Genomic DNA, 12061 nt, shown 5'->3' with positions numbered 1-12061 from the left:
TAGGTTTCCAGAAAGAAGGAGCCCAAATCACTCCTCAATGAACCTGTGCAGAGGTGAGAAGGGTAGCAGAATATGCCACTCAAAAATATGCCAGTCTGGCAGGAGGATTATTTTGAGCTGAAGGCAAGTGAGAAAAAGCTCTCTGGCTTCCCTCTATCTACTTGAAAACAGAATATAAATTCCCCTTGTGAAGGTGTCCTCTTGCCCCTAAATTCCTGCACCAGGAGAAGGGTAACAACCTTAATTAGCGGAGATGAGCAGGCACTGAGAAAGAGTCTACACAAACCTTACAAGCTAGACCTTATCTACTATCCGTATCCCCAGCTGTTTGCCTTCCCACAATTTGGCGCCCTTAGAATCTCAGTCCTTTTCCTTTGTGTTGTCTCTTCTCTACAAAATTATTCTTTGTTAAGATGCTATATAAGCAAGTTCTAACACTCCTGTAGTTACTCATCACTGAGTGTATATGCAGCATGCACACGTTAATAAACTTCTGTTTATTCTTCTCCTATTAATCTGTCTTTTCTCAGTCTAATTTGCAGGGCCGCAGCCAATGAAACTAAGATGGGTGGAGGGAAAATATTTTTTTCTTCCCCTGCATGTGCTTCCCTTCTTCAGCCCTCATTGATGTGGAAAGAAGTCTTCATTGTGTCAAGCCACTGAGATTTGTTTTGTTTTTGTTTTTTAAGATTTATTTATTTATTTGACAGAGAGAGACACAGCTAGAGAGGGAACACAAGCAGGGGAGAGGGAGAGGGAGAAGCAGGGAGCCCGATGCGGGGCTCGATCCCAGGACCTGGGGATCATAACCTGAGCCGAAGGCAGACGCCCAATGACTGAGCCACCCAGGCATCCCAAGCCACTGAGATTTGAAAGTTGTTTGTTACAACAGCTAGCATCACTTATTCTATTTAACAGGGCTTAGGTATTCTTAAGGACGGTGTCTGCCTCTACATGTCATAAGGATTAAGGAAGATTATATATGCAATAATAAAGCACCATATATTATTATTACATTAATGTTCTTACAAGTTGTTTTCTCAGATGTTCAGAAGAACATGATTTCTATGGAGCGCTGGTAGGAATAGATGGGAAAATAATGTCACAGAGTCAGATAACTTTGAGAAAAATGGCTAAAACAGCTAGATTTCTTTTGGTTTGTGACATCATAGAATTTTTAATTTGCTGATGTACATCATGACTCCATAATAGTATGCAGCATTTCCAAAGTTGTTTCACTTAGAAGCTGTTTTCAGGGAGCATTCTGTGAAACCAGTGTTCCTTGGAACTCACAATGGGAACAGCACCCCAAGTTATCTCCCATATAACTGAAATAAATTTATTTTTAAAATATATTCAATAACATCTACTATTTTTACTTCTTCATCTTGAAAATAAAACTACTGTATCTACTACATATGAAAGAACACTCTCTCCCTTTCCCTTCCAAATGTAGGGACCCAAAATGGTATAAAGATGACTTTAGGGGCACCTGGGTGGCTCAGTCATTAAGCATCTGCCTTCGGCTCAGGTCATGATCCCCGGGTCCTGGGATCGAGCCCCGCATTGGGCTCCCTGCTCTGCGGGAAGCCTGCTTCTCCCTCTCCCTCTCCCCCTGCTTGTGTTCCCTCTCTCACTGTGTCTCTCTCTGTCAAATAAAATAAAATCTTAAAAAAAAAAAAAAGATGACTTTAGCCTGAAAGCATGTGTGACACAGCTGATGCAGAAAGAAGCCTTCAGATCTTCCCCTATCTGGCTACAGACAGGGCCTTCCCAGAGTGAGGCAGCCATAGACGCCCTTGGAGGGCAAGCTTCACTGCCAGGGAAAGACCAGCCACCTGCACTTGGATAAGAAATTACATAAACAAACATTATCACAACCTGTCATATCTTCCATTTGGCCCCCTTAAAGCCCGTTTGTCTCCCTGAGAAGTCCATTTGTTTTCTCATAGAAGCCTCTCCTCCCCCACTCCCTTTTCCCTATTAATTGGTATATAAGCCCTCATCCCTAGCTCTTTGGGGAATCTCTTCATCACCTGAATGCTCCCCGAAAGAATGGGAATAAAACTTGTTTTCTTCTGTTAATCAGTCTATTGTCAGTTCATAGGCCCCCAAACACATGAACCTGAGTTGGTGGAGGGAAAGTTTTCCAACATAGCCCAGAATCACAAAATACTAAACTAGAATAAACCTTAAAGAGGAACTCCATAAATAAGGAGCCCAATAAAAAAGGTAAAGAAAATGTGACCCAAATAGCATAAGGGCTGAATCAGTAGCAGATTCATCTCAACTAGATTTGACATTGATCGCAAAAGAGAGAACCGGCTTTCCATTCCCCCAGTCCAGGTGAAGCTTCTCTTGCTTCCCAAATTAGTGCTATATCTGCTAATGGTTATTTACCTCTCAAAATTGTTTTTTCATATTGAAAATAAAAATACTGTATTTACTGTACATTTAAACATGTGCTTAAAAAAGTGCCAGCATCTAAAAGAGGGAGCAGAAGTCACAGAAGGGGTTGTGACCACAGAAGCAGAAGTCAGTGATACGGGACCAGGAGCCAAAGAATGCCGGCAGCCTCTAGAATCAAGAAAAGTCAAAGAAACCGATTTCCCCTAGAGTCTCTAGGCCTATTTTCTATTATTACTATAACAATTACTATACTATATATTATTACTATACTAACTAACCATACTAACAATTATTATAACCACAAATTTAGTGGTTTAAAGAAACACGAATTTGTTATCTTATAGTTCTAGAGGTCAGAAGTCTAAAATGAGGGGCACCTGAGTGGCTCAGTCAGTTAAGCGTCTGCCTTCGGCTCAGGTCATGATCCCAGGGTCCTGGGATCGAGCCCCATGTTGGGCTCCCTGCTCAGCCGGGAGTCTGTTTCTCCCTCTCCCTCTGCCCTTCTGCCGGCTTCTGCTCTCTCTCTCAAATAAATAAATAAAAATCTTAAAAAAAAAAAAAAAGTCCAAAATGGGTCTTGCAGGACTAAAGTCAAGATATTGACAAGGTTGCATCCCTTCTGGAAGCTCAAAGGGAGAATCTGTTTCCTGGCTAGTGGTTTCTTACAGGGATAATCCCATCTCTTTTGTTTCTCTAGTTTCTAGAGACTGTCCGCATTCCCTTGCTATTGGCCTTTCTACATTTTCAAATCCAGAAACACATCTCAAATCTCTCTAACTCTGACATTCCTGCTTCGTCTTATAGATACTCTTGTGATTACACTGGGCCCATCCAGATAATCCAGAATAATCTCCCCATCTCAAGATTGTTAACTTAATGATCTATGAAAAATTCCTTTTGCCATGTAAGGTAACACATTCACAGACTTTGAGTATTGAGACGTGGACATCTTGGGAGGCCATTATTCAACTACCACATCTCCTATTATACACCCCATGCAACCATTAAGCTGTTTTCTCTTTCTATGGATTTGCCTTCTCTGAACATTTCATGCAAGTGGAATCAAACAATATGTGATCGTTGTGTTTGTCTACTTTCAATTACATAATGTTTTGAGGGCCACCTATGCTCTTTTATTGCTGAATAGTATTCCATTGTATGGATTCACCACATTTTGCTTACCCACTCCCTGGTTGAAAAATATTTGGGTTTTTTCCCACATTTTGACAATCATGAACATGCTGCTATGATCATTTACACAGAAGCCTTTGTGTGGACATATGTTTTCATCTGGGTTGGATAAGCACCTAGAAGTAGAACTGCTGGGTCATATGGTAAATCTATGTTTTTGTTTTTGTTTTTTAAAGATTTTATTTATTTATTTGAGAGAGACAGAATGAGAGAGAGAGAACACCTGAGAGGGGATAGGGTCAGAGGACGAAGCAGACTCCCTGCCGAGCAGGAAGCCCAATGCGGGACTCGATCCAGGGACTCCAGGATCATGACCTGAGCCGAAGGCAGTCGCTCAACCAACTGAGCCACCCAGGCGCCCTGGTAAATCTATGTTTAACTTTTTTGAGAAGCTGCCAAATTGTTTTCTAAAGAGACTGTAACATTTTACATGTCTACCAGCCATGAATGAGGCCTCCAGGTTCTCTGTATCCTCACCAATACTTGTTATTGTCTTTCTTTATGACGATGATCATCATTATGGATGTGAAGTGATATCTCATGGTGGTTTTAATTTGCATTTCCCTAATGATTAACTGTACTAAGCATCTTTCCATGTGCTTATCCATAAATCTTCTCTGGTAAAATATCCATTCAAATCTTCTGATCATTTTTTAAATTTGGGTCATTTCTCTTCTTATTGAGTTACAAAAATCATTTATGGGGCGCCTGGGTGGCTCAGTTGGTTAAGCGACTGCCTTCAGCTCAGGTCATGATCCCAGGGTCCTGGGATCGAGCCCCACGTTGGGCTCCCTGCTCTGCGGGGAGCCTGCGAGAATTCTCCCTCTCCCACTCCCCCTGCTTGTGTTCCCTCTCTCGCTGTGTCTCTCTCTGTCAAATAAATAAATAAAATCTTTAAAAAAAAATCATTTATGTATTTTGGATACAAGTCATTTGCCAAATATATGATTTAGATATTTATAAATTAAAAAAATAAAAATAAAAAAGTGCCAGCATCTAATACAGTGTCTGGAATATATTAACCTCATCATGAACACTCGCCCCCCTCCCCTATCACACACAGTCCCCTCCCTGACTCAGCTCCCAACAAAATTAAACTGCAGTCATACTGATTCCTGTAAAGAAATTCTATTGCTCTATTTCTCAAGTAAATATTGGCCATTACCATGAAAGAAATCCATTCTGTTTTTGTTAACTTCTCGAAGGTATCTCTTGCCTTTTGTAAGTCCACATCAATGGAAATCGTTTCTACAAGTTCTCTTTGGATACAAGAAATGTAAAAACAACAAACAAACAAATAAAACACATAAACAGATGGAAAAGAATATTTCTAAACTTCATACATATTTATCGTCTTATTAGTTAGATAAAAACTTTTTTCTTACAGCTTGCCTCCTTTCAAAATAATTAATTTACTTGGCACAAAAAAATTTTACAAAATTTATATTCTCCTAAAAGAGAGTAGGTAACAATTTATTATCTCTAAAGTGGCTACAAGTGTGGGCTGCAATAATAGCAAAATTATATATATGCTGCATCTGAGAACTGAAACCATTTACCCCTACACTCAGCCCGGTACACTGAGAACTGAAACTACCCACCCCTCTCCACACCTTACCATCTACATCTACATTACTTTAGGATTCCACTGTTTCATTAGCATGACTTCACTATTCCAAGAGACACTAAGCCCAGGCAAGTGGTTTGACTGTGCATTATAGGAACTTCCTGAAAAGACCCATTAACTCCTCAATAGAAATCATTAATATATGCCCTAAGATTCTTTGAATCTCTTGCCTCAAAGTCAATGCCTTGCTGTCTCCAACCATCCTGGATCTTTGGATCTTTTCCCAATCCTAATCAAGCCCCCAGCTGCGAGCTCCCAAACTGAAAGACCTGCCCTAAACCAAACTGCCAATTCTTGATAAATTCCAACCTGGCCTTCCCCTCAGTAACACTATCAAAGCTTTATCTAGGTGTTGTGCTTTCCTGGGTTGTGTTGGTGATATCTGAAGAGACTCCATCTGTCAAATGACTAGTTTTTATAATCTTATCAAGAAATATTTTATGCTTGCTGAATTAATGGATCAATAGTAATACCAGGGCTAAAATATCTATGCAAGTACTCAAAGTACTGTAAATCTCCCCTTAAAATATATTGTCCTTTGCTGTCTTTAGCATCATAAAACCAAACCTTGAGTTTCATCACTCCTGGGAGGGTACTACTCCACTTTACAAAGGTAATATTCTTCACCTGGAAAATATTCTGTATGCAGTAAGGATGAGCCTGAGGCTAGAGAAGGGAAGGAAGAGGAAACGTTGTATATGGCAGAGTCCCTGTCCCTCACTTCTCTCCTGGAAGCATGGCAAGAAGAAGAAAGCAAATGGGAGAGGAAGAAGGCAGAGGGAAGCAGCGTCTGATCTCTCTTCTCTCACCCTTGACCGGGATGTGTGGGGATGAATCGGGATGCTTTTTAGACTCTAGAAAGACAATGCCTCATGGGCTGCCAGGGGGAAGCCACGGCATTCAGCTTCCCTGGGTTTCTCTGGTTCCGAGGTGAGGTTGTTGGACTCAACAGTTCCTCCAGGCCCTTTAAAGAGCAACTGAGAGCTCCCCACGTTGCATTGTCATGGCTGCCCGTGGTGGCGTCTCCGCTGGCGGCGAGGGTCTGCCCTACGCCGAGTCCTCGCCGCCGGCGACCGCACTGCCGGACGCGGACATCGACCAGGGACTGGCAAGAAGTTTGATAGCTGTAGGAGTGGGTGTTGCAGCTCTCGTATTTGCAGGTCGCTATGCATTGCAAATCTGGAAGCCTCTAGAACAAGTACTCACAGAAACGGCAAAGAAGATTTCCACTCCTAGCCTTTCATCCTACTATAAAGGAGGATTTGAACAGAAAATGAGTAGGCGAGAAGCTAGTCTTACTTTGGGTATAAGCCCATCTGCTGGCAAGGCCAAGATTAGAACAGCTCATAGGAGAACCATGATTTTGAATCACCCAGATAAAGGTGGATCTCCTTACTTAGCAACCAAAATAAATGAAGCAAAAGACTTGCTAGAAGCAACCACCAAACACTGATTGATGCTTAAGAATCATTCTGAAGGAAAAAAAGGGGGAATACAAAACAAAAAGTCCTGCAAAGCAGTCTAAACCACGGCGTTCATAATTTTCATACATGTACTGACCACAATCATTTATTCCACTATTAAGGTAAAGATTAACAATCTTAAAAAAAAAAGAGTGACTGAGAGTGCAGCTGGGTTAAAAACCAATGGGACAACTGGGGGTTACACAGAGCCAAAGAACACGTGCAACACGGGTTAAGTGAGTGCCACCTACTGGCCAGGAGGGGGCACAAGATGTGTATAACTATCTTCAGAATCTGTGAGGCAGTTTGGGGCCTACTCAACCGGGAGGGATGAGACCTGACCTAGTGGGGGAGGACTGGACCGAGTGATTTGTGCTGCAGACACACCAGCAGGGCATCAGCCTCCAGAGAAGGCAGAAGGCAGCCTAAGGCCCCTTCATGCTGCTATCCTCCTTCTCCTTTAAATACTGTTCAATTTAAACAAGGAGGCCATTACACTGAGGGGGCTCTATCACTACGGGGGCCTATGTAAGCAAAAAATCTGAGCCTGTAAATACCTCAGTTATGAAATCGAAACCTAAGGACAACCAGTCAAACAGCCCACTACGCTTTGAGCTATAGCCGGTCAATTAATTTCTTTTCTTTGCTCCTGCACCTTCTCTACGTAAGTCTTTCCTCTAGCTCCTGTTGGTGGAGCGCCCCTAACCACTTCAGTTGCGTGCTGCCCAATTTGAGTCAGTATGTGCTTAAATAAATCTTGAAATGTTTAATATGCCTCAGTTTCTCTCTTAACAGTTCCCAGGCACAGTATTGTAAAGCACAAAGGGAAGGGAAGAAATACAAGACCAAATGTTGAGCACTTCACAAGAGAGCTGTTTGTATGACTGGATCAGACACCAAGTAGAGAAATCAGATTCTCCTCTGTAGTAGTGAACCTAGTTCAAGATAAAATAAATAGAATCTATTTTCCCTATTGCTGGATTCCCCTACCGATCCCACCACAAAGAGAACTGCAAAGTGCTGCCTTGGCCTCTAAGTACTAAAGCAACATTAGAATGATCACTCATGGACACAAAGATCTTGAAAAAACACCATTCCTTGTAGTCAGGTAACAGAGGAGGACAGGGCGGTGTGTGAATTAGGAATTACAACTTACAGTGGTCTCGCAGAAAATTCCTTTACAAGTAACGGGAGAATTCTGTAACAACCTTTGGAGTTTTCTATGTTGGACTTATTGTTCATAGATAACATAATAATACACATTAAAATGACTGACTTGAAACATTTCATTTTAAATATTTCTCAATGTTCCCCTCCCCGCCCCGTATTTTAAATGAAGATAAATCTCATGTAAAAATTACCTTTTCTTTAAAAAACTTGCAGTCAGACAAGCAGGAGATGAAAATATCGTCATAATTTCACTGTAAAAGTAACAACACACGTGTTAAGTCGTAATGTACTATAAAGCATGCCTCCTCTTAGGTCCAATTATACAACTGATGACATGGAATCTTTAAGGAAAACTACTCTCCTACGAGTCTTCCAAACTCTGGACATATTTTGTGCTGATAAATCTCCCCCAAATCCTTCATAGTTGATTTTACCAAGACATGGATTTAAATAAAATCCATCCTTCTGAAAACAGAAACTTATGGTGCCCCAGAGTATAAACTCTGAAGATACAAAAGAGCGCACTTCAATGAGGGCTCTGTGAGATACAACATGTTTTTGATTCACTCCTGCATCTCCCGTGACTATCAAGGTGCCTGGGAACTGTATGTCCTCAATATAGCTGTGTTAAGTAAATGATGAATGAATGAGATCATCAGGGACTTCTTCAAACTTCGAGAATCATGGTTAAATGCACATGCCTTCACAGCAAAGCCAAACCTTCTGTCTTATGTTTAGGATAAAATGACCCCATGGCTTCAAAACGAAATATTTGAGGGGCGCCTGGGTGGCTCAGTCGTTAAGCGTCTGCCTTCGGCTCAGGTCATGATCCCAGGGTCCTGGGATCGAGCCCCGCATCGAGCCCCGCATCGGGCTCCCTGCTCGGCGGGGAGCCTGCTTCTCCCTCTCCCACTCCCCCTGCTCGTGTTCCCTCTCTCGCTGTGCCTCTCTCTGTCAAATAAATAAATAAAATCTTTAAAAAAAAAAACAACAAATATTTGATTTATAACTTATCAGACAGAGCGACCTCTTAGCCACTTCAAGGCTAGTGCTTCCTGTTGCCGCTGCTATCCATTTTTCCATCAGGGGCTGGTTAATTTGGCTTATTTCTGGCAGGATTTTCCTGGAAACATCTGTGGAACTGGTATCCTTCGTGGGAGAAAAAAAAATGATCAGGAAACATACCCACATGCTGAGGAATAAATAACACCGCAAAGCTTGTGGCAGGTGGTAGGTAGGCCCCACCCTTCCTGATGTAGGGTTTGGTGAGCAGGGTTATGTCCTCAGACTGGCCTGGCTTTTCCGGTTCCTAGCCTTGGCCCCTGGCTTGGTCTGAGCCTTAGTTTTGTCATTTAAAAATGGAATGACACAAAATAATTGAAAACAGGGACTCAACCAGATACTGGTACACCAGTATTCACTGCAGCATTATTCCCAATAGGCAAAACGGTGGAAACAGCTGGTGTCCAGTGATGGCATCCATAGATGAACACGGTGTCTACGTGCAGGAGAATAAATATTCAGCCGTAAAAAGGGAAGAGATTCTGATGCATGCTGAAACATGGATGAACTCTGAAGACATTATGCTAAGCGAAATAACCCAGATACAAAAGGACAAATATGGTGTGATTCCACTCATGTGAAATTGGCAACTTCATAGAAAGTAGATTAGAGATTACCCAGGGCTGGGGGCAGTCATGGAATAGAGACTTATTATTTAATGGCTACAGAGTTTCTGTTTGGGGTGATAAAAAGTTTTGGAGATGGAGAGTGGTGACGGTTGCAAAATATTGTGAATGCAAGTAATGACACTAAATTACATACTTAAGAATAGTTAAAATAGGGGCGCCTGGGTGGCTCAGTTGGTTAAGCGACTGCCTTCGGCTCAGGTCATGATCCTGGAGTCCCGGGATCGAGTCCCGCATCGGGCTCCCTGCTCGGCAGGGAGTCTACTTCTCCCTCTGACCCTCCCCCCTCTCATGTGCTCTCTCTGTCTCAAATAAATAAATAAAATCTTAAAAAAAAAAAAAAAGAATAGTTAAAATAGAAAATTTTATGATGTGTGTGTGTGTGTGTGTATTTTAACCACAATAAAAAAAATGAGATAATAATACCTACCTCTCTGGGCTCTTGTTAAGATTAAATGATATTAGGTATACAAAGCCTTTGGATTATAGTTGGTATTCAGTAAATACTAGTTTCTTTCTCCCCTCTAATCACCCATAGATTTTTACTTTTAGATCAGTGGTTTCCAAACTTTAGCATGCAACAGAATTACCTGGTGATCTTGCTAAAGCATAGACTGCTGAGCCCATCCCCGCAGTTTCTGATTTAGGAGTGGAGCTCAAGAATTTGCATCTGGCAAATTCCCACATGATGCTGCTGCTCTGGTGTAGGGACCACACTCTGAGAATCACGGTTCTAGACAATACTTGAAACCAAATGGCTCGGGGCGCCTGGGTGGCTCAGTCGTTAAGCGTCTGCCTTCGGCTCAGGTCATGATCCCAGAGTCCTGGGATCGAGCCCCACATCAGCTCCCTGCTCGGCAGGAAGCCTGCTTCCCTCTCCCATTCCCCCTGCTTGTGTTCCCTCTCTCACTATCTCTCGCTCTCTGTCAAATAAATAAAATCTTAAAAAAAAAAAAAAAAGAAACCAAATGGCTCAGTGAGCGGTGTCAGAAATCACTATATGGAAAGAAAAAACCTGTCTTTTAATAATAGCCTTCCAAAAACATTAGTGCTCTGCTCCATGTTATACCTCTACCTCCAATGAACTTGTCATAAGTCAGGAAGTTCTTTTTTTGGAAGAAACCTCTATCTATGCCCAACATGGGGCTTGAACTCAAGACCCCGAGATCAAGAGTCACATACTCTACAAACTGAGCCAGCGAGGCACCCCATGAGTCAGGGAAGTCTTCATCGTTTTTATTTAATGCTTAAATAAAGACCTCCGGAAGAAAATGTGTAACCATGACTTCTGAAGTTCCCTTCAGCTTCTTGATCTGAGCCTTGGGTGTCTCCTCTGGTTCAATCACGAGAGAGCTTGTATTCCCCGCCACGTGGCTGGAAACTTGGGACAATGAGGTGCTCCCTATTGGCACTTACATACCATTTCTTCTACTCTCTTCAAAATCCCAGCTCCCCTGAAGTAATCATCTCTCAGTGTCCTGGTCACTACCCTTCAACACTGAAAACTTTAGTACCTTGCTGTCTTCCTCAGCACTGCCATGCTTGTTGTCATGCTTCCCGTAATTCTTGGCAACTACAGAACTAATAAACAGGATTTATTTCCCACCTTGATCTCTCAAGTCTTGATCTCATCTCCACACTTCTCCTCTGCTCCGCCTCAACCACCCATGTCCTGGATCAGGGTTTCAAGAGGGATGCTATTGACATTTTGTGTCAGATCGTTCTTTGTTGTGAGAGTCTTGTGCATTGCAGGATGTTTAGCAGCAGCCCTGGCCTCTACCCCCCAGATGCTAGTGGCTGCCACCCCAGCACCCCTGCCCCTTTCCCTGTTACTACAACCTAAAATGGCTCCAGCAATTGCCAAATGTTTCCTGGGGCAAAATCATTCCTAGCTGAAAACCACTGCCCTAGATCTAGGTAATACCCTATGCTTTATAATCATCAATAACTGTTTCACCTTCTAAAATTTCTATTAGAAACATTCTCAGGGGCGCCTGGGTGGCTCAGTCAGTTAAGCGTCTGCCTTCGGCTCAGGTCATGATCTCAGGGTCCTGGGATCGAGCCCCGCATCGGGCTCCCTGCTCAGCGGGGAGTCTGCTTCTCCCTCTCCCTCTGCTCCTCCTCCCCTCACCCCCATTCATACTCTTTCTCACCTCCCCCCCCAAATATATAAATAAAATCTTAAAAAAAAAAAAAAAAAGAAAAGAAACATTCTCTTCTTCGGTCATCATACACCTTTTTCTGATTCTCTTACTTTAAAGTGAAACTCCCAATCTAACATTCTTTGGTGCTGGAATGAGTTAAGACTTTGGGGGCTATTGGAAGAGAATGAATGTATTTTGCATGCAAGAAGGACATGAATTTTATTGGTGGGGCGGGGTGGGGGGGAAGAATGTTATGGACTGAATGTGTTCCCCCCAAATTCATATGTTGAAATTCTAATCCCCAGTGCAATGGCATTAAGAGGTGGGGCCTTTGGGAGGTGACTAGGTCTCATGAATGGGATTACCGCT

General features: G+C 42.4%; 2 protein-coding genes across 5 annotated transcripts in view; one reads left to right on the top strand and one right to left on the bottom strand.

Moving 5' to 3' along the window:
* HERC6 (HECT and RLD domain containing E3 ubiquitin protein ligase family member 6) overlaps positions 1 to 12061 on the bottom strand; it is a 55829-nt gene that overhangs the window by 25607 nt on the left and 18161 nt on the right. For all 4 annotated transcript variants that reach the window (XM_054508814.2, XM_054508812.2, XM_045880773.3 and 1 more), the window contains exons 9-11: positions 8888 to 9009; positions 8052 to 8111; positions 4766 to 4859 (exon numbers count right to left, since the gene is read on the bottom strand). In XM_054508814.2, the coding sequence (XP_054364789.1) occupies positions 4766 to 4859; positions 8052 to 8111; positions 8888 to 9009 (276 nt within the window). The remainder of the gene's footprint in view (positions 1 to 4765; positions 4860 to 8051; positions 8112 to 8887; positions 9010 to 12061) is intronic.
* Positions 6000 to 6832, top strand: LOC123848405 (dnaJ homolog subfamily C member 15-like). Its single transcript, XM_045880774.3, has one exon. It carries the CDS (start codon positions 6231 to 6233, stop codon positions 6678 to 6680), a length of 450 nt encoding a protein of 149 aa, XP_045736730.1. The 5' UTR covers positions 6000 to 6230; the 3' UTR covers positions 6681 to 6832.

This window comes from Mirounga angustirostris, unplaced genomic scaffold, assembly GCF_029215605.1.
Source record: "Mirounga angustirostris isolate CCGP_5_RB_7025 unplaced genomic scaffold, mMirAng1.0.hap1 SCAF_2, whole genome shotgun sequence".
Taxonomy (NCBI): Eukaryota; Metazoa; Chordata; class Mammalia; order Carnivora; family Phocidae; genus Mirounga; species Mirounga angustirostris.
The sequence above is the reverse complement of the archived record's forward strand: the minus strand, read 5'-3'. Positions and strand labels throughout refer to the sequence as shown.